This window comes from Acanthochromis polyacanthus, chromosome 8 (assembly GCF_021347895.1).
Source record: "Acanthochromis polyacanthus isolate Apoly-LR-REF ecotype Palm Island chromosome 8, KAUST_Apoly_ChrSc, whole genome shotgun sequence".
NCBI lineage: Eukaryota > Metazoa > Chordata > Actinopteri > Pomacentridae > Acanthochromis > Acanthochromis polyacanthus.
Window position 1 is genome coordinate 38,581,522 of NC_067120.1, and position 22,870 is coordinate 38,604,391.

General features: G+C 39.7%; 2 protein-coding genes across 9 annotated transcripts in view; one reads left to right on the top strand and one right to left on the bottom strand.

Annotated features, from left to right (window-relative positions):
• LOC110951151 (carbohydrate sulfotransferase 8-like) overlaps window positions 1-12,932 on the top strand; it is a 118,365-nt gene extending 105,433 nt beyond the window's left edge. For 2 of the 4 annotated variants that reach the window (XM_051951839.1, XM_051951840.1), the window contains 3 exons: window positions 5,815-5,853; window positions 6,778-6,861; window positions 11,725-12,932. In XM_051951839.1, coding sequence (XP_051807799.1) covers window positions 5,826-5,853; window positions 6,778-6,861; window positions 11,725-12,590 — 978 coding nt within the window. In that variant the 5' untranslated portion in view covers window positions 5,815-5,825 and the 3' untranslated portion in view covers window positions 12,591-12,932. Of the gene's footprint in view, window positions 1-1,082; window positions 1,780-2,576; window positions 3,830-5,814; window positions 5,854-6,777; window positions 6,862-11,724 lie in introns of those variants that run through there. The other 2 variants (XM_051951842.1, XM_051951841.1) reach the window with 2 other exon arrangements.
• Window positions 1-22,870, bottom strand: part of LOC110946048 (septin-7-like) — a 93,090-nt gene that overhangs the window by 2,075 nt on the left and 68,145 nt on the right. For 3 of the 5 annotated variants that reach the window (XM_051951826.1, XM_051951823.1, XM_051951827.1), the window contains exons 10-13: window positions 21,746-21,871; window positions 21,524-21,659; window positions 19,782-19,927; window positions 15,730-19,562 (exon numbers count right to left, since the gene is read on the bottom strand). In XM_051951826.1, coding sequence (XP_051807786.1) covers window positions 19,523-19,562; window positions 19,782-19,927; window positions 21,524-21,659; window positions 21,746-21,871 — 448 coding nt within the window. In that variant the 3' untranslated portion in view covers window positions 15,730-19,522. Of the gene's footprint in view, window positions 1-15,729; window positions 19,563-19,781; window positions 19,928-21,523; window positions 21,660-21,745; window positions 21,872-22,870 lie in introns of those variants that run through there. The other 2 variants (XM_051951825.1, XM_051951824.1) reach the window with 2 other exon arrangements.

The following is a 22,870-nucleotide window of genomic DNA, read 5'->3' on the forward strand; positions in this document are numbered from 1 at the left end:
CTGAGGCTGTTTTGTCCATCAAATTTCCTTTTATTTTGCAAATTTATGTGTTCTTCCTGTTAAACACTTGATTTGAATGGAACAGGGACACAGAAAAGTGCAAAGAAAAGAACCTTAAAAGCGAGAAGCATCATCTGTCTGTCTTGTCCTTGGTGTTACCTTTGATTTACACCAAACCGACCATTTTTGGTGAAATTTTAAGGGTTCAAACTTTGCCTTAACATGATTAAATGGGCTAAAGTAAAAATATGTCTGCATAGTCAGGAAAAAATACAGTAATCAATGTAGAAAACTGTCTTCTGTGACTGTTAGACTACACTAAAGGGCAAATCCAATCATTTTTCCTGATTATCCTGACATACTTTTATTTTAAGTGGCATTTTAAATGAAGAACTTGAACTTGTTATGAAGCACTTTCACTTTAGTGAAGGTGGAGAAAATAATTCAGTCCTTTCAGTAAGTTAAAGTACTCTATTCTAAGTTAAAATCCTGGGTTTAAAATGTGAAGTATCTCAGTATTATCAGGAAAATGTACTGTATTCTGTTCGATATGTTGTACTCTAACAGTCACAGGAGGCCTTTTTCTGCATAAATACACTATATTTTCCTGATTATACTGACATCCTTTTACTTTTAGTGACATTTTGATTGTAAGACTTTAACTTGTAATAAAATATTTCACTTTAGTAAAGCGTGTAAATATTTCATCCACAATTATCTAAGTAAAAGTACTCGATTACTAGTAAAGTCCTGTGTTTAATCTGGAAAATATACTGTATTCAAAGCAGAAAAATGCCTCCAATGACTGTAATAAGATTTATTATCTCATTAGATTATTCTAATTATTGCATTAATGCAAACATAGAATTTTGTTTCTTTTAAATCTGGGGTCATCTGCTGATCATTTCCTCCATTAATGGATTTTTTTCATTCAGAAAATTCTAAAAATAGTGAGAAATAACATCCAAACTGCTTAAAATTAATCTAAAATCTATTTTAAGTCAATTCACACAATAGTAAGTTGAGGAATCATTTCAGCTGCTCTTATAGAAACTGTTCATATATAACTGTCATACTTTATTCATTTTTCATGTTTTCTGTGCAAAAATGTGAATTTTCTGGATAAACGCCGTGCAGCAAAAGACAGAAAGTAGCTTAAATTTTTCTGTACTTGAGTAAATGTACTTAGTTACATTCCTCCACTGAGAATAAGCAGCTTAAGGGCGGCTCAGTTCAGTTTAGTTCCCTTCAGAAAAACATGACCACAAACCAGAACCTCCCTGACCTGGAATGCAGCCGATGCTTTCAAATGTTTGTCTGAAGTTACGTAAAACTTAAAACTCCCAAAAATCTTAAAAATTCAAGACTGACAAGGCGATGGAGCAGAAAGAAATGTGGATTTTGAATATACTTCAGCAGTGTTAACCTTTTTTTTTTTACATCTTTAAAGGGGACAACAGGTCTAATAAAACCCGTTTTCAGGTTTCTGTCCATTTGAATTTGCCAGCTGCTGACAGATTTACCACCGATGATGATTCGTCTGACATTAAATGACTCACTAATGCTCGTTCACACGCAATCAAGGCTCTGTCCTCGCCTTTAAACGTGTCTGTTTGCTTGTCTTGTTGACGAACTTGAAAAGTGAACCAGAAGATCCCCCGAGGGAAGAAACCCAGCCTTCATTTGAGGCCGTGTTTGGGCCGTGGACCACTGTTTGGCCAACCACAGCCTTCTCCCCTCTTCTTCTATGGTTTCTTGCAGATGTTGAAGCAGCTGCAGGTATGTGACACCAGAGTGGAGCTGAATTAACAATCAGACGCCTGCTAAGGCGCCCAAATGTAAACCTTGAACCTCAGAGCCGCCACACCTTTAACCCTCCTGTCGTCCTGCAGGTCAAACTGACCCGTTTTACACTTTGAAAATGTGGGAAAAATATGCATTTTCACAGTGAAAACTTCCACATTTTCAACATTTTTGGGAACCTTCTGAACATTTTTTGGTGGGAAGAAAAAGAAATGTTAAAAATGTTTCTTTAAGAACATTCAGAAAAAAATCAACCAAAATCCAGCGAATTTCTGAATGTTCTTAACCCTCCTGTTGTCCTCATTTACAGGCACCAAAAAATATAGTTTCCTTGTCTGAAAAAAATCCAAACTTTCAGCAAAAAAATTGCCCAAATTTCTGAAAATTTGCAAAACCTTCAGGAAGAAAATTCCAATAATTCCTTAAAAGTTTCCCTTAAAAGTTTTATTTACAAAAAAATCCCCCAAATTTGGCAAGAAAATTCTTGTAAATATTTTCAAAAATGAGTAAAAATCTTCCAAAAAAAATCCTAAAATTATCTAAAATGATTCCATATATATCAGTAAAACTTCAGATATTTTCTTTAAGAACATTCACAAAAAAATCAACAAAAATCCAACACAATTCGCTGGATTTTGGTTGATTTTTTTGTGAATGTTCTGAAGAAACATTTTTTAAACATTTATCTTTTTCCACCAAAAAATGTTAAACGATTTCCCAATAATGTAGAAAATGTGGACATTAGAAGTTTCACCGTGAAACATTTTCAAACTTTAAACGACAATTATGACCTGCAGGACGACACGAAGTTTTACTTTTTTCTTTTTTTTTGTCTGCAAATCCGCTCAGAAATGACACCAACCACCCATGGCGTCACTACTTAAGCTTCATGCAATTTTTTTCTTCTTTGTGACTGTGACCATCACCGGCCCTCATGGCAAATTAACCTATCATGTTTATTTCAAGCAGTTTCCTACATTATGCCATTGAGGGCTGTGCACACCCAAGTGAAACATAAAACAAACACAGGACAGACAGAAAGGTGAGGCATAGACAGTGTTCTAAGAGAAAAGGTGCATTTTATTTGTTTGTGCTCTTTAATTCACACCTTAAAACCATTTACAAATCTAAAACCCTTCACAAACACCAGATACGACAAAATCCCAACTGGATCAATCATGAAGATGTCAGGAGGCCACAAGAAGGACAGATAAAGCAGAGTGAGATCCACAGACACTAACCCAGCAACCTCCACTGACTCAGCAACCGGAGGAACAAACTCTATTGAGTTTTGGTAGGTGCCGGTGTGGTGGGTCTGGCATGCATGAAAACCTCCACCAAAAGGAGGGAGCTGTCTCCTCCAGCCCAAGGAGGTCCACACAGCCCCCCCGCAAGAGCCACCAAGCGGAGACCCAGCCCAGGAGCCCAGAGCGACCCCCCCCTCCAACACAGCCAGAGCCCCAAGGCCCGGGCAGCAGGACGGGCCATAGCGGACCCCCACGGCGCCCCACCGGCCCACAGCCCCACGAAGTTTTACTGACATACGATTTGTGTATCAGATGCTAACAGAAGCTAATGCTGTGTCTAAATAAAGATAGACTTCCTAGTATAAGCTGCTAAATGCTAATCAATGCTAACTGTTCACATAAATTGCAAATTGTATGACATGGATGCAGGCAAACAGATGAAAATGGTTTTAAAAAATAGTGTCCTTTGTGCTGCAGCTGTTGTTTCTGAGGAGGTGAACTTGACCTGCAGCTGCTCGGTGTCATCCTGAAACAAAGAGACACCATCAGGCTGCAGGTCGAACAGGAAAATCAGGATCATTCAGAAGTATGAGGACAAGATGCAAAACAGGACAGGACCATCCTCACCACGCCTTCATCCCTGGAGCTGCTGCATTTTTCATCAGGGTGCATTTATAGCCTTGAAGTCTGAAACGTGTGAGCTGAGAGTGAGTGTCTGCAGCCTGTTTTACCTGCACAGGTGTGTTTCAGGTGTCCACAGGATTCTTTACTCCGCTCAGGTAAAACTGCAAATGAAAAATTAAAAAAATAAACTGCAGCAGGATTTATTTTAGTCAGTTTACAGGGAAAAAATCCAACATTTTCTGCTTTTTATTTGACAGGAGACTGAATATTTTCACTTTTAGCTCCAAAATCTGCAGATTTTATTTTATCAGAGGCTTTATTCTGGGTTTTTCTGCTGTCGAGTTTCTGCAAGAGCTGAAATAATAGTCAGATATTTATATTTTATGAATATTTTCTGAGCTGGTTTCAGGTTTTCACACGTATTTGCTGCTTGTCCGTGTCTGACATAACTATAAACTGAATAGTTTTGTGTTTTAGTCTGTTAATGGGGCAAAAATATAGATTTAAATGTGCAATTTTAGTATTTTACGGAATTTTAAAGAAGCCTGTGAATGCATTTTCTCTCTGACTTAACTGCTTTATAGTCATTTCTGATTATTTTTTTCAGATTTTCTGTGTCATTTATGACAGTAAACTGAATATTTGTTGTGTTTTCAGACATTTAAACATGTAACGTTCATTTTCTAATATTTTTTAGGCGACTAAAGCAGCATTTCTTTACTTTTTTAAACAACAGACTTAATATTTTCACTTTTAGCTACAGAAAGCTGTACATTTTATGTCATAATATTTAATGAAGTGTTTTTCTGCTGTTGAGTTGCTGCAGAAGCTGAAATAATTCATCAAATGATGGTATTTTATTCATTTTTATTGTTTTTCTGAGCTGTTTTCAGCTTTGTTTGTTTGTTTTGCTGGTTTTATTCCATGACAGTAAATTTAACATTTTCCTGTTTTTGACTGTTGATGATGAAAAACTAAATTACTAAATTAACTAAACTTAAATATGTGATTTTTAAATTTTCCCGTGCTTTATAGGAGACTCTGAATGCATCGTTTTCCTACTTTTATAGAAGCTGAAAAAAAGAGTTATTTAAATGTTGTTATTGATTTTTAGAGTTGGTTTCAGCTTCTCACACGTTTTATTCCATGACAGGTTTTACAGGAGCTCAAACTATTCAGACTCAGGAGTCGATTGACGCCACATGGCGTCAAATTTACAAACTGACACGTCAGCGCAAATAGCAGGAAGACGACAGGTCAACGAGTCTGCCTTTAAACTTGTGTTGAAAGTGTGGATTTGGAACTTTCTACCAGTTATTTTTATGTTTTAGATTGTTAATAAGACAAATTTAGACATTTTAATGCAAGCTTTTTCCTTTCCAATCTTTCATGCAGGACTCTGAATGCACCGTTTCTCTGCTTCTACGGGAAATATTTAGGAAAATAATTTTGTTTTATTCATCATTTGAGTGTTTTTCTGAACTGATTATAGCTTCTCGTGTGTGAGGATTTGCTGTTTTTTTGCCTTTTATTTGATAAGCTGAAGATTTTTAGTTATTTTTCAATATTTCTGTATGCTTCAGTCACTATTTAAATCAAAATTAAATAATCGATTAATTTTTTTTATATATTTTTTGCTTCTATGACCATAAACTGCTGTTTTTGGATTTTGCTGCTGTGAAAAACCAAACTAAATATTTAAATATGTGATTGTAGGCTCTGCAAAACTGTGATTATTTAATCATTTGTGAGAGCTTACAGTTAGAATGAGTGATTAGGAAGCTAATTGGCAGATTTTTGTTCAATTTCTATTGTTTATTGCTTTTATTTGCTTATGGCAGTTGAAATAAACAAAAACTGAAAATGCAAAGAAAGTCTTCTTTTATTTTAAATCAAAAAAGAAAATATAAACAATTAATCAATTACTTAAGAGAAATGCCAACATGTACGAGTTTTCTGTTTTTCTCTGTTTTAAGTGTTTTTAATTAAAGATTTGTGGATGTATTTGGACACATCGTCCCACATTTTCCAGACAGAAAGCTTAATGTGGATAGAAGATGTAGAAGAAGCTCAGTGAAAGTGACATTCTTCCTGTTTTTCTTTCTTCTAATTTGCTATTATTTCTATGTTTTTTGAACAGGAAAATCCAGAATGATGACCCGACTGAGCATCAACAAATGTAAGTCTTTACCACTGCAACCACCTCCTACTCACTACAAAGAGATTAAAAAAACAACACAGAGACACAAACTATCAATTTGGCACAAAACAACCACAAAGAGACACAAAACAACCACAAAGAGACACAAAACAACCACAAAGAGACACAAAACAACTACAAGGAGACTAAAAACAACCACAAAGAGACACAAAACAACCACAAAGAGACTAAAAACAACCACAAAAACACACAAAACAACCAGAAAAAGACAAAATGACCCCAAGGAGACGCAAAACTCTTTATGTTTTTTCTTTGTGGTCATTTTGTCTCTTTGTGATTGTTTTGCATCTCTTTGTACTCGTTTTCTGTCGTTTTGTGGTAGTTTTGTGTGTATGTGTGATTGTTTTGCATCTATTGTGATTGTTCTTTACCTTTATCTTTGTTTGCATATATTTGTATTGGTTTTGTCACTCTCTGTGGTCATTTTATGTTTGTAGTTCTGGTTTCTGTAGGAGCATTTGTTTCTATAATAAATATCCATATTCCTCATCACTTTCTGTTATAACAACATGTTCCTGTTGTGTTATCAGACTAATCTATGCAGAAAAATAATCACACACGCGTGAAGCATGTTCTTTTATTCATAGACTGAGGAAGAAAATGGGATTATCAAAGGATGTCATGATTTCCCTTATCTCTGATGTACATTTTGTTGAGACATTTTCCATAACAGAACTTCTATAAGTTGAACCTGTTTGGTGGCTGAGTTTCCTCTATCAGCTTGTTTCAGGATGAATCACGTCAGGATTTCAGCCCAGCAATTTCTAAATTCTTCTGCATCATGTAGCAGCAGGAGGAAGACACTTCAAACTGGTCTGACTGGTGTCACTGGTGAAGGTTACACATTTCTGACATAGTTGTGCGTCTTTGTGTCTCCCTCAGGGGTTTTGAAGAGTTTGATGGTGTTGATGTCGGCGGTTATTTTTTTTATCCTCATCGTGCAGTACTTCAACAACCCGTTCAAAAGTAAGTCCAAGAATCAAACAATGTTGTTATCTTTGAAGTAAATCTCCAAAATTGCACCATTTAGTTTCCAGGAACTGAATAACCAGAACATACCCACAGATTTTCAACCAGTTCTTCAACTAATCATGCATAAAGCGCCTTTCAGTCTGAGAAAACTAACCACAATCTAAGCTTAAAATCGGGATTTCATCAAAATCCCTCGTCTTACTTTGAAAATGTGCCAAAAATAAAGTGTTTGTTTTCACCCAGATTCTGTAAAAAACATAAAATTCTGCACTCCTGAGGTCAACACATAACAGAAATTCAGGAACTTTTTGGCTGGAGACAACATGAAAACAAATTAAAAATGGAAACATCTGTCGTTAAAAGAATCTCCATTTTTTTTCCCCCAGTGTGGCAAAAATTACAGTTTTTATTTACAGTTTTGCAAGAATAAAATTTACTTTTCAGTGATTTCCGGCTTTATAACTGTGTCAGAAGGCATCCCTGAGTTTTGTTGTTGTGCTGTTTCCACTGAGGTGCAAGAAATTGACCAAAAATGTGACAGGAGTAAAAAACAACAAAAACAAAAAAAAGCCCAAAACTGTTCAGGAGGTTAAATCCAGGATCCAGATGCAAATTTCAGGGGATGTTTTCTTTTTTTTTAAAGCGCGTAAAAGTCATGATAAAAATCAAAATATCAGCACCAGGAAACTGTTGGACAAATAAAGTAAATCAGGTTGACGTAACTTCAGCTGTCGTCCATTTTTACGGTGTTTTAAGCACTAATGTAAGACCAGACATTCAGAACAACCATGGCATCTTAATTACAGTTGTGGCAACCAATATCCTAATAACGGCCAATAATGTTATAAAGTTATATGGGTTGGTTATTATGTTAATGGCCTAGCATTAAAAAAATCTTTAGAAAATGTAATAACTGCAGCTGATCATGTAGTAATACATAAATAGGACTGTAATTCTTCTCCCATAAATATATAAAAGAGAAGAAATACAGAGAGCCTGGAACTACACAGAAGATTACTGTTTAGTATTATGAAGCTCTACAAGGCTGCTGCACCAACACTGGTTTAAGTTTACACATAAATCAGTAATTTGGTGAGGAAAGCTGATGGATGAAAGCCGAGATTCTTCTCAGTACTGTAGCTTTTGGCGGTAAAAGCAACAAATAGTGCTTTAAAGACAACGAGGTGAATGTTCGAGCTGAATTTGAAAAGGCTGTTCACTCGTGATCCCACTGGGAAGCATGGTGGAGGCAGCATCATGGTATGAAGCACGGTGGAGGCAGCATCATGATGTGAAGCACGGTGGAGGCAGCATCATGGTATGAAGCACGGTGGTGGCAGCATGATAGTGTGAAGCATGGTGGTGGCAGCATCATGGTATGAAGCACGGTGGAGGCAGCATCGTGATGTGAAGCATGGTGGTGGCAGCATCATGACGTGAAGCACGGTGGAGGCAGCATCATGGTATGAAGCACGGTGGTGGCAGCATGATAGTGTGAAGCATGGTGGTGGCAGCATGATGGTGTGACGCATGGTGGTGGCAGCATCATGGTATGAAGCACGGTGGAGGCAGCATCGTGATGTGAAGCATGGTGGTGGCAGCATCATGACGTGAAGCACGGTGGAGGCAGCATCATGGTATGAAGCACGGTGGTGGCAGCATGATGGTGTGAAGCATGGTGGTGGCAGCATGATGGTGTGACGCATGGTGGTAGCATCATGGTGTGACGCACGGTGGTGGCAGCATCATGGTGTGACGCATGGTGGTGGCAGCATCATGGTGTGACGCATGGTGGTGGCAGCATCATGGTATGAAGCATGGTGGTGGCAGCATCATGGTGTGACGCATGGTGGTAGCATCATGGTGTGACGCACGGTGGTGGCAGCATCATGGTGTGACGCATGGTGGTGGCAGCATCATGGTGTGACGCATGGTGGTGGCAGCATCATGGTGTGACGCATGGTGGTGGCAGCATCATGGTATGAAGCACGGTGGAGGCAGCATCATGGTGTGACGCACGGTGGTGGCAGCATCATGGTGTGATGCATGGTGGTGGCAGCATCATGGTATGAAGCACAGTGGAGGCAGCATCATGGTGTGACGCACGGTGGTGGCAGCATCATGGTGTGACGCATGGTGGTGGCAGCATCATGGTATGAAGCACGGTGGAGGCAGCATCATGGTGTGAAGCACGGTGGAGGCAGCATCATGGTGTGAAGCATGGTGGTGGCAGCATCATGGTAAGAAGCACGGTGGAGGCAGCATCATGATGTGAAGCATGGTGGTGGCGGCATCATGGTATGAAGCACGGTGGAGGCAGCATCATGGTAAGAAGCACGGTGTTGGCAGCATCATGATATGAAGCACGGTGGAGGCAGCATCATGGTGTGAAGCACGGTGGAGGCAGCATCATGGTGTGAAGCATGGTGGAGGCAGCATCATGGTGTGAAGCACGGTGGAGGCAGCATCATGGTAAGAAGCACGGTGTTGGCAGCATCATGATATGAAGCATGGTGGAGGCAGCATCATGATATGAAGCATGGTGGAGGCAGCATCATGGTGCTATCAAGACATTTAATTAGAAACCAGCTGGATATCACGCCCCTCCTGTGCCAGTGCTGACGCGTCTAATTAGGAACAGCTGGGGAGAAGCACAGCTGAGCGCAATGAACCATCAATCAGCTCAGTATAAAGCCTGGTGCTTCCCTCACTACCCTGCTGCATCATTGCCACATACCTGCCACTTACCTCCTGTATCTTGTCATGGCCGATACCAACCACGCCCCGCCACGAGCCCACAGCGCTCTGGATTTTTGGACCATTTTGTCTGCCACCCCGCTACATGCTGTCCCCGTCACACGCACACCGTTGTTTGGACTCTGCTCTTTTCTGCCAGCTGCTCAGTTCTGACACCGTCTCCGCCGCCATCTCCCTCAGCTCTGCTCTTCCCCTGGTCTCCCGATTCCCCTCCTGGACTTGTGAGTTTTCCCCTCTCCCTGTTATATTAGTTTAGCCCTCATCGCGGCTCTTTGCCGTCACCTTTAGTTTCGTTTAGTTTGTTTTGCCCCCCCCCCCTTCCTGATTTTATCCCCTGTTCCTCCTTTGGAGCGATTTTATTTTAATCTTAAATTTATTGTATTGAAATGTCAAATCAATAAGAAATGGGTTAGAATACAAATATTTAGGTCTCATACTTGATCCCAACCTTAACTTCAATAAGCACATTAAAAACATGATAAAAACTCTAAAGTATAGCTCAGCCACCTTCAGAAATATACGGAACTCCCTTTCAATAGAAGCAGCCAAAAGCTTCTTCAGTGCTATGATTATGTCTCACCTCTCCTACTGCATCTCCAGCTGGTCACAGGCTAATAAAACCAGTTTAAAACCACTGGAATCCATATACAAGAACGCGCTCAAAATATTGGATAAAAAAAGCAAGAGATATCATCACTGTCACATACTGAACAAATGTCCAACTAGTTTTCAAGATTGTTCACAACTTGGCCCCACCGCCACTCAAAGTTTTTGTCCATTTGATTGCAGACACAGCTAAAAGGGTAACTCGAAGTAATACTAGGGGGGAATGTAGTATCCCAAGCTATCGCTCCGCAATTGCAAAGTCTGCATTTTCTTACATAAGTATAAAGAAATGGAACAAGCTCCCCACAGAAATATTGAGCTTAAGTGAGTATAGAGTCTTCACCAAACAAGTGAAAGATTGGTTTATGGAGAACCAGAGATGTGAACATTAAGAGTGTGTGATGTGTGGAAGTGAATGTTACCTTGTACGTGATGAGTGAGTTTATTAAGTTTATGAGATTATAAAGGCATTTGCTTGGGATGATGAATGGCTGACATGTTACGGATGTTTTTGAAGAATAATGAGTTTTAATTCTGCAACTCTATGAATGGGACTATTTGAAAATAGTCAAAGGTATTTTATGTGTATTTGCACCTTGGCCCCTGTCCCTTTCGCTAAGGACTACAGATGGAAATTAGCTTGAAAAGCTACAGTCTGGTACAAACAGGGGACACCCTGGACAGGTCACCAGTCTGTCACAGGGCTACATATACAGACACACAATCACACTCACATTCACACCTACGGACAATTTAGAGTAACCAATTAACCTCAGCATGTTTTTGGACTGTGGGAGGAAGCCGGAGTACCCGGAGAAAACCCACGCATGCTCAGGGAGAACATGCAAACTCCATGCAGAAAGATCCCAGGCCAGGATTTGAACCAGAGATCTTCTTGCTGCAAGGCGAAAGTGCTAACCACTACCCACTGTGCAGCCCTATAAAAAGACCAGAACTACAAAAACTCTGTGTGTCTGTGTCTGTGTCTGTGTGTGTGTGTGTGTGCGTGTGTGTGTGTACTTTTTTATCTATACCGGTGGGGACTTGGTGGGGACTTGGTGGGGACTTTGACCTGACTCCACGCTATATCGGTGAGGACTCGCGTCACGGTGGGACCAAAAATGAGGTCCCACGGGGGGAAACAGGTGCTTTCTTGGACATGTTGTTGTTACTGAAAAAAGTAAAAGTACAAAAAAGTTTCTTTAGGGTTAGGCATTGTTTTGGTGTTGGTTAGGGTTAGGGTTAGGGTAAGGTGAGGGGTTAGGTATGAATGGGAGTCAATGGTATGTCCCCACGGGAATAAAACAAAACCAGACATATGTGTGTGTGTGTGTGTGTGTGTGTGTGTGTGTGTGTAGTTGTGCTTCCAGTGTCATCATGTTCCATCATGTCCTCACACCAGTAGTTAACTTCAGAATCCTTCTTGTTGGTTCCATGTTTCCATCACATTCTCCAACACTAACCCAGTGTTGTTATGTTGTTGTTGTGTTTCAGGTGGTGGAGAGGAGGCAGTCTTGCAGCAGAGGATGGCGACAATACAGGAGTCGCGGCGCCGCCTGCTGGCAGAGGTGTGCTCTAAGTACCAGGCGGGCATGGGCCAGCAGTCGCTGTCCAAGCGGCAGATGTCTCCGATCTACGTGGAGGACCGGTCGCGGCTGCTGTACTGTGGAGTGCCCAAAGTCGGCTGCTCCAACTGGAAGAGGGTTCTGATGGTTCTGAGTGGCGCCACCACCTCCTCCGTCCGGGACATTTCTCACTATGCAGCACATTTCGCCAACCACCTGCGGCGGCTGGACAGCTACGACCCCGATGGCATCGCCCAGCGGCTGCTATCCTACACCAAGGTGCTGTTCGTCAGGGAGCCATTGGAGCGGCTGGTGTCGGCCTTCCGGGACAAGTTCGAGAATCCAAGCCCGTATCATCACGCCGTGTTTGGGCGTGCCATTATTTCCAGGTACCGAGTGAACGCCACGCTCACAGCGCTGCGCTCCGGCGACGGCGTTACCTTCAGGGAGTTCATCCAGTACCTGGTGGATGATCGGAGGCCGGTGGGGATGGACGTCCACTGGCAGACCGTCAGCCACCTGTGCAACCCCTGTCTGCTGAGCTACGACTTCATCGGCAGGTTTGAGATAATGGTGGAGGAAGCTAACTTCCTGCTGCGCAGCGTCGGCGCTCCGGCTAACCTCACCTACCCTGACTTCAAAGACCGGAACCCGCTGGAAGAAAGAACTTCCTCCAGAATCACCCAGGAGTACCTCTCCCAGCTGAATGCCACCGAGCGGCAGAGAGCCTTCGAGTTCTACAATATGGACTACCTGTTGTTCAACTACCCCAAACCCTTCCAGGACCTGCACTGACACCTGAGCTCACCTGTTCTCAGGTGAATGATGATGATGAAGGTGGAGGAAGAGCAGCTCAATGGTTCCTGTCCACAGTATATAGACGGTTGTTTTTGTTCTGCTTCCCAACATGGAGCCTGATGGACTAGTTAAGGTTCATTAACCCTTTAAGACCCACCATTATACAAGTCCGCCAGGACATATTTTTACATTTTTACATGTTGTGGTGCCATTTTATGGAGTATTTTTACTTGCTTTACATCAAAATGACCCTGATATCCCAAATTGTAATAATATGTATTGACTTATGTCTTCACTACTACAATAAATTGCTTAAAGGTGCAATACACCTTCAAACAATGGAAATTGTTTTTGTTTTTTTCATAAATATTTCAAAATACAGAAATTGCATAGCTAGATCCATCAATTTTGTGAATGTAAAAAAGTTGCACAATATCCTTTAGAACCACAGGAAATTTATTTGGAGTCTGTACATCACTTGCTTTTGAGATATGGTCAATTTTGTAACCTGAAAAAAAAAAAAAAAAAAAAAATAACAGTGCAAAATTTGCAAAGACACAACATTAACATCAAAAGAAACTATTCACAATAGTGCAATCAAATTTCTAAGTGTGCCAGATACTTGTGAACACATATATTTTATGCACAAAACTATGATAAAACCATAAACAGTGCATTTGGAAATAAAAGAAAATCGATTTTACTGAGTTCAATCAGAAACAGTGTTTTGATGGCTGCCTGGTCCAAGTACTTGGAGAGTTTGATGGAGAAGGGTTGTCCACATATTCTGACAGAGGTGGCTGGACACCTGGCCTCCTTTTGGGCAGGAAATGTGGCAGAGAAGGTAAGCTTTCAGGGTCCCAAGCCCGGATAAATACAGAGGGTTGTGTCAAGAAGGGCATAACGTAAAACTTTGGCCAAATCAAACATGCAAATCAAATGTATGACTTCCACACCGGATCAGTCAAGGCCCGAGTTAACAACGACCGCCATCGGTGCTGTCCACCTACAATGTGCCGGTGGAAAATGGACGACTGTTGGTCGAAGAAGGAGGGGAGGAAGGTGTGTTCATAGGAAGAGAGAGAAGAGGAACACCAAGAGTCTAGGACTGAGAGTAGGGACTTTGAATGTTGGAACTATGACAGGAAAAGGTAGAGAGCTGGTTGACATGATGCAGAGGAGGAAGGGGGACATACTGTGTGTCCAGGAGACCAGGTGGAAAGGTAGTAAAGCTAGAAGTTTAGGAGCAGGGTTCAAGTTGTTCTACCATGGTGTAGATAGGAAGAGAAATGGAGTAGGAGTTATCTTGAAGGAGAAGTTTGTTAGGAATGTCCTGGAGGTAAAAAGTGTCAGATCGAATGATGAGCCTGAAGCTGGAAATCGAAGGTGTGATGTTCAATGTTGTTAGTGGGTATGCTCCACAGGTAGGATGTGAGCTGGAGGAGAAGCAGAAATTCTGGTTGGACCTTGATGAAGTGATGCAGAGCATCCCTAGAAGTGAGAGAGTTGTCATTGGTGCAGACTTCAATGGACATGTTGGTGCAGGAAACAGAGATGATGATGAGGTCATGGGCAGGTTTGGTATCCAGGAGAGGAACGCAGAAGGACAGATGGTGGTTGACTTTGCAAAAAGGATGGAAATGGCTGTAGTGAACACTTTCTTCCAGAAGAGGCAGGAACATAGGGTGACCTATAAGAGTGGAAGTAGGAGCACACAGGTAGACTACATCTTGTGTAGACGGTGTAATCTGAAGGAGATCAGTGACTCAAAAGTAGTGGTAGGTGAGAGTGTAGCCAGACAGCATAGGATGGTGGTGTGTAGGATGACCCTGGTGGTGAAGAAGATGAAGAGGGCAAAGGCAGAGCAGAGGACCAAATGGTGGAAGCTGAAAAAGGAAGAGTGTTGTATGACTTTCAGGAAAGAGTTGAGGCAGGCTTTGGATGGTCAGGAGGTGCTTCCAGATGACTGGACAACTACAGCAAATGTGATCAGGGAGACAGGTCGGAGAGTACTTGGTGTGTCATCTGGAAGGAAAGGAGATAAGGAGACTTGGTGGTGGAATGAGGAGGTGCAGGAGTGGATCCAGAGAAAGAGGTTAGCTAAGAAGAAGTGGGACACTGAGAGGACTGAAGAGAGTAGACAGGAGTACAGGGAGATGCAGCGTAAGGTGAAAGTAGAGGTGGCAAAGGCCAAACAAGGGGCTTACGATGACTTGTATGCTAGGTTGGACAGTAAGGAGGGAGAGACTGACCTGTATAGGTTGGCAAGGCAGAGAGATGGAGATGGGAAGGACGTGCAGCAGGTTAGGGTGATAAAGGATAAGGATGGAAGTGTGTTGACAGGTGCCAATAGTGTGATGGGAAGATGGAAAGAGTACTTTGAAGAGTTGATGAATGAGGAAAATGAGAGAGAACGAAGAGTAGAAGAGTTGGACCAGGAAGTAGCAAAGATTAGTAAGGATGAAGTGAGGAGGGCATTGAAGAGGATGAAGAGTGGAAAAGCACTTGGTCCTGATGATATACCTGTGGAGGTATGGAAGTGTCTCGGAGAGGTAGCAGTAGAGTTTCTGACTGGGTTGTGTCACAACCCGGCTCCAAGGCCATGACAAAAGGACAAGGAGTGCTTTTTCCAAAATAATCAAGCAATTCATTACAAGTTAAAGAAAAATAAACAAAGGATAAATGTAAGCATGAAGTGTGTCTCGTCTGTAATATCAGTAGTGTGTATGTGGCTGTGTGGAAATGATGTGATGCAAGGTGTTGAAAAGTGCACTAACAAAAGAAGCTAAGATAAATGGTGCATGTGGCTTAGGTGGCTGGAACCGGGAGCAGAGAGAGCCCAGCGCTAAGACAGATCACAGGAAGCAAGTATATATAGCTGAGGTGGAGCAGCGGGCCCAACAAAACCTAATTACTTCCTTTCAGTGGCTGTTTGGTGACTGTGGGAAGAAAAAACTCAATTTTAACAGTAAAAAACTCTGGCAGAACCAGGCTCAGCGAGGGCAGACTTCTGCCCCAACCAGTGGGGTTAGGATAAAAATAAAGGATAGCAGAGACAAACAAACATTCAGATCTTAGAGGTGGAGTACTTGATTCAAACGCCATCAAAAAATAAAATACTTGCACACAGTGGGAGTTAAAGCATAACCTTGTCAACTTTAATATTAACCATGTACAGTTAGAGACAGAACACATGATAAAACAAAGAAGAGAAGCAGAAAACAGTGTGTAATATATATTTATATATATATAAAAAAGAAAATATTACAAAAAGAAAAAATGGTCCACCTAAACTTAAGTGTGTTGTAACTTGGTGTTATTTGAAGGGCGAGTGTTCGACAAGGAGGACCACAGAACTGCTTCTGTCGGGTCAAACGGAGCGACTTGGTCCTGAGAACTCGTTGGCATAGACGTTTAGACGAAACTTAAGATGAGTTTCACATGATTCACTCCTGAAGCATAATAATCTGGAAAAAAAAGAAGAAACAAAACGAGAAAAAGGCCACCGAGCGGCCGGCAGTATGTACACAAAATCATAAACAAAATCCATACAGGTCATATCTTATGTGCTGAAGGTTTTTAAGGTTCGTCCCTTTTTGCATTTTAAATGAAGACCGCAGGCAGTCCGAGAAAAACTAATCTAAAGTAACAGTTAAGAAAACTACGAGGGGTTTAAGGAGTCGTTCTTCAACCGTACATAGAGAATTATTAGTATCATATGAAAATAAAACATGACAACTCTGGGAAAAAAAAGGTTTATTAAAGGTTCAACCGCCTGAACTTTATATATTCTGGTATGTTTCATGTGGAATATTATAAAACCGAGTTGGAATTAAGATTGAATTGTTCTTGTTTTGGTGGGGTTTTTTTAGCCACAGGAAGTCCGGATATCAGGGTTCAGGTCTACGACAACATCCATCACTCACGTCACAATATAAAACATCTTTGTAATCACCGTCACCTGGAACGTTTGCACACACCGGTTTTGCATAATGTTGTCTATTTCAAACAGGAAACACTCGCCGCAACGACAAACACTCCGTCCAACCGTTTATCCTCAAACACAGCTTTAATAAAACACACCTGCTGCTTCACAGGAAACCCGACCGAAGGCCCGGTCACACCCAGCAGGAGTTTTACTCCTAAACTTTGCAACTTCTACTAAAAAAGACCTGCTTTATTGAGCTAATGTATTGTTTTATTAGTGAAAAGACCAAACTATGACTGTATTAAAAACAGTCTTTGCTAACATGAAAAAAGGTCCATCAGCAAACTTATTGTTATTATTATTATTATTATGGTTTTATTTTAAAAAGTCTTGTTTTCTAATAAGAGAAACTTGTTAATTCAAATGATATATTTGCTAATCAGAAAACAGATTCTGTTAGCAATTCATATTTTTTTTAACCTGGAAATGCATTTAATTTGGAAGATGTACCAGCAAAATATGAAAACAAGTTTTGATAGCAAACATTCGCATGTGTTACGTTAAAGACATATTTTCTGACAAAGTTTTTGATTTATTTGGAAAATGGATTTTCCTAATGAAAGAATAAAGCTATGTTAGCACGTAGCTATGTTAGCACATAGCTTATCTGCCTAGCAAGCCTATTGTTTAACCTATAAGATGAAATTTTTTAAAAAGTAGTTTCGTGAGCATACCTATTATTTCTTTTCAGGGTTGTATTTTTCACTTTATTAGGGAGATGTACTTGCAAACAAGCAAAGAAGTTTCGCTAGCAAACATATTAATTTAGCCTTGGAAGATGTGTTTTGCTAATGAAAGAACTGCTATGTTAGCGCATAGTTTTGTTAGAATATTGTTTAACTGAGAAGATGCAATTTCTAAAAAGAAAAGTTCCATTAGCAAAACTATTGTTTCTTTTCAGGGTCGTATTTACAAATGTGAAAACAACTTTTGCTAGCAAACATTATCAAACTTACTATTTAAGCCTAAAGACGTATTTTCTAACTAAAAGTTACTGATTTATTTGTAAAATATGTTTTTGCTAATGAAGAAACTAAGCTTTAAACTTAGCATGTAGCTTTGGTAGTGCATAGCTTAGCTTGTTAGCAAGCCTGTTGTTTCACTTAGAAAATGTCATTTCTAACAAAAAACAAAGGTGCAGTAAAACACGTTTTATTAGCAAGCCTGTTGTTTCTTTTCTGGGTTGTATTTTTCAACAGCAAATGTACTACTTCAGTGTAAAGATGAGGAAAAGTTATTGATTTATTTGGAAAATGTGTTTTGCTAATGAAAGAGCTTTACACTTAGCATGTAGCTTTATTAGCACATAGCTTAGCTTGTTAGCAAGCCTATTGTTTAACCCTTTAATCTTCAGTCAATTCCAGCCGTTTTCAGTACAAAAAATCGCTAATATTCTATTTTTAAATAAAAAAAATTACGAAAAATACGGGGAATATTGGACGCGCATCGGGAGGTGCATTTCCTTGAAAATGACAGATTCGGGGATTTTATACCGACTTCAGGACATGTTTTGGACAAAATAGTTTACTGGCTTGTGTCATCTGATGTAAAAGGTTGGATTATGGCCGTTTTTTGTGGAATCTTTTTTTTTGTGTGTAATAATAAACCCGGAAATGTGAGTCGCGCTGTGTGCTTTGAAGCCGTGTATAGAGAACGGATGGATGAATATTTGTTTTTGTCGGACAAATGTGTTTTTCTCACCCGCTGTGGTAATCGCATCTGAAAGTGGTTTATACCGGCGGATTCATGAGAATCTAAGCTTTCCATCGGTGTATAGTGTTTGTATAATCGCGTTTGCACCCGTCGGACATTCTTGAAATTCCTATGCAAATTAGTAGGTGTACCGCCGGCGGTACACTGAAGCTTAAAGGGTTAACTTAAAAGATGTAATTTCTAATAAAAACACAAGACAAAAAACAAGTTCGCTTAGAAGATGTAAATTCTAATAAAAAAATCAACAAAAACAAGTTTTATTGGCAAACCTATTGTTTCTTTTCATGGTTGCACTTTAAACTGGAAAAACACATCATTTGGGAGATGCATTAATGTTGCTAATGAAAGAACTAAGCTATGTTAGCACGTAGCTTTGGTAGCGCATAGCTTAGCTTGTTAGCAAGCCTATTGTTTAACTTAGAAGATGTAATTTCTAATAAAAAAAAACAAGAAAAAACGAAGTTCGGTTAGCATACGTCTTTTGAACAAATCTATTTTGCAAAGCGTAGGTCATTTTATTAATTTATTGCTAACAGGAGGAACATTATTTTAGTCAAAAGGATGTAGACAATAAGTTTAATCACAGGCTTATTGTCTACCTTTTTTCTTTTCACTCATTTAAGTAACTTATTTCTTGACTAATTTACAGTCCTGAGAACTTCTACTGTCAACAAAAGACAACAAGTTAAAGAAGCTACAGTGGGGTGAGCAGTGTTAGCATGCTAGCAGCTAGCTTGCAAGCTAACGGTGGCTAATTAACTGTCTGTTCAGGTGCGACCGGGCCTTAACTCCACCTGTTCCTCCACTCGATCCAGAAACCTTCCACCACGTGCACTTTAACCTTCTGCCGACTCGCTCCGGAGTGTTTTAAACGTGTGCAGACGTGTGAAACGTTGGAGAAGAGTTGAAGAAAGCTGCAGATCTACGATGCTAGAGAACTACGACATGTGTACAGATGGCTATGGGCCCCGCCATGACCGTCGGCTCGGAGGAAACTCGGCTTCTCCTCCTTGTCAGGAAATATAGGAAAATAGAATTTCACAAACACATGCACTCCCCATGAAGACGAAGATCCGGTAAACCCTGCAGAGAGGCTCTGTTTGTGTGTGAATGTGTGTGAATGTTGTGTAGAGCTGAGGGTCGTGTTGCGTTTGTGTTCTCTGAGGACCACGTGAACTTCAGAGGGGATGAAGGAATAAATGTGGAAAAACTGAAGCGAGACGTCTCTTCAGAAGATCTTTCCTTTCTTCTTGTTCTTTTCCATCGTCCTGCCAGAGAAATTAAGAACGTTAGTCGGCATTTTTCACAAAAAAAACCATCTTTATTTGGCTTCACTGATCATTTTTAAACTGTAGTGTCGACCTGAAATACAATAAATCACTTAAAATACTTTAAAATGTAGACTAACCAAATAAACAACTGCATCTTTAAGCAGTTAAATACAGCATAAGGAGCTTAAATAAACTCCTGAATCGAGTATTACTGACTTGGAGGCGTCGAGTTTCTGCTGCTCCAGGATTCTCTGCTGAGCCTCCCAGTTGGCCTTTTCGTCCTCGAACACCCGCCTCTTCTCCTCCAGCTCTTTGTACTGAGCCTCCAGGTTCCTCTTCATCTGCTCGTGGCGTCGCTCCAGCTGTGGAAGCGTCACAAAGACTCTCAGAGAGAAGAAACACCGATTGTACACGCTGAAAACTAGAGCTAGCAATGAGCTGCGCTTGATAAAACAGTGATTTATCATTGTGTTTGTTGAGTTTATTACATTTAAAGTCGCTTTAGAGATCTCATAGCAATCAAAATAGTCAAATATATTTTAAAATTCAAAAATAAAGTCATTTGAGGTGTAAATTCTAATTTTTTTAATCACAAACCCTTCATAAGAAGAAGTGAGGAACTGCGAGATGTCTGGGTTTTATTTTGAAAAGCAAAGAAACAATCAAACTAAGAGAGCAGTTTGGTAGAAAAACCAACGCTGCAAATGCAGAAAAGACAGCAGACGACAGTGGAATCGTTTCCACTGGGCCAGTAAAAAGTGACGGACACATTTCATTGTTGTAACAGTTTGTGACTCATGAACTAAATGGTAAAACAAACAACACAAATTTAAGCGATACACATTTAAAAAAAAAGACTTCAAATATCACAAAAATGTCTCCAGGGGGACACAATAAAGTGTCACACATGGCTGGGGACACATTTCTTGTTGCAGTGATTTGTGACTCACAAACTAAATGTAAAAAAAAAAAAAACACAAACTAAAACCTTATTCTTTAAAAAATATATAATAAATGTTTCCATGGGGACACAATAAAGTGACGGACATGATGGCGGACATATTTCCTGTTGCAACAGTTTGTGACTCATGAAATAATAAATGTTAAAACAAACAACACAAATATGTGTTTAGCATTAATAAAATAAATTATAAAGACTTCAAACAGCAAAAAATGTTTCCGGGGGGACACAATCAATTGACGGACAAGACTGAGACACGCTTGTTGTTGCCACGGTAACTCATTAAGTCGCTAAAGTGGATTATTCATCCATGAAGATGGAAAATATTCCCTAATTTTTCAACTCCACCACTTAAAAGTCGACTCCAGTGACTTCTTGAGTTACCATGACAACAACAAGTGTCCCAGAAGTGTCCGTCACTTTATTGTGTCCCCCTAGGAACATTTTTGTGGCCAAGTATTTCATATTTAAAGTATTCTACATGTTTACTTTTGCATTATTGTGACATTCAGCTACATGTGGTTCAGTAAATATCTCTAGCTGACTTCTGGATTATCAGTTTTTGGAACTTTTCTGTATTTTTTTCAGGTTTTTATCTTTAACAGTTTCTGAGAAGTTATTGTCTGAACAGCCTCTAATTTTAATGTGTGAAAAATCTGCTGAAAGTGGGTCAAGTATTTAAAATAACAAGCTAAAATATTTTTTATTACTGTATTTATAGGTATTATTTGTGTTTGATATAAAAAAGCTTCAATCAAATCATTTATTCTATATAACATATTTTTAGTTTCTTACTGTTTGAATTTGTCCCTGTATTTATATTTAAACATCAGTTTTGCGTTTGTGTACTTCCTTTGCCACTACAAAGCTGATGTTGCTGTAATCATTCTGTGTGCTAGGTTGCTAATGCATTTAGCATTTGTCGTATTTATCAGTTTTGATCAGATTTTTGTGGTTTTTGCGACCTCGTTTCTCATCAGATCTTTCCGGAACCGACCTCGGCCTCCGAGTCCTTCAGCTTCTGCTTCTTCTCCTTGACCTTCATCTCAAACACCTGCTCCATCTCCGCCTCCATCTTCTTCATCTTCATCACGTGTTCGCGGCGTTCCTCCTCCATCTGGGCCAGAGGACTCCTGTGGTGACAGAGCAGAAGAAGATAAAAGCCTTTCGATGAGTGCCGTCTCTCCCAGCAGCTCAGTTGTGTTTCTGTGATTCTTACTTGGTGAGCTGTCCCTTAGTCTTGGTGGTGTCCACGCCGTTACAGGTGACGGCTGCCAGCTTCTTACTGCGGTAGTTCTCATAGTGGACGTTGTTGGTGACGTCCTTCAGATCCTGCATGTGGGTTCTGGAGAAGAACAAACGAGTCAGGGGCGGTAGAAACACATCATTTTACACACGTTAGCCCTATTTAAAGCTCAAACCAGAGTACTTTTATTTATTATGAAGTTATAGTCACGCTCACATAACGGACGTATGATGGAAGCTCAGATCTGGTCCACCAGCAGTAAATGTTCAGATTCTGATAAATCTTCTTAACCAGTAATCGGCAGTCTTACCAATCGATATCTGATGAATTAATGCGACATAAGCTCCAGCCCAAAGTTCTGCTGTATTTTCATTAATGGTGATTCATTCTCTTCAAATGTTTGACCGTGAAATCACACATTTTTAAAAAATGTATTTAAATCTGCAAAACTGTTTCTTGTGTTGCTAAAATTAGTTAATTTCCAGTAAATTCACAAATAAAAACTTTTCATTGGCACAAAAAACTGTATTTTTTCTTTTAAAAATGCTATTTTATTTTATTTTAAAATATTGTATATTAAGAAATGAAAAATGACAACAAATTTGTTCAAACAGTTATGCTACAGAGTTTTTCTGTTTTGCTAAACAATTAAAATCTAGTAAATTCACAGACAAAAAAGACAAAAAGGACACATTTACATAAAAAAAATCTGTATGTTTTTCTTGTAAAAAGGCATTTTTTATGTTATTGGAAAAAAAAATTATATTAAGAAATAAAAAATGACAACAAGTTTTTTTAAAAACTGTTATTCTACAGATTTTCTCAGTTTTGCTAAATTACCGCTAAAGTCTACACTTACACAAAACATCTGTATTTTTGCTTTAAAAAAGCTAATTTCTTTTGTTGTAAAATACTGTATATTAAGAGATGAAAAATTACATTTTTTTTTAAAAAACAGTTACAGTACAGATTTTTCCTGTTTCGTTAAATTAGTTTATTTCCAGAAAAAAGTCTACATTTGCATCAAAAACCTGGATTCTTTTCTGGCAAAAAGGCTATTTTATTTTATTTTAAAATAATATCAAGAAATGGAAAATA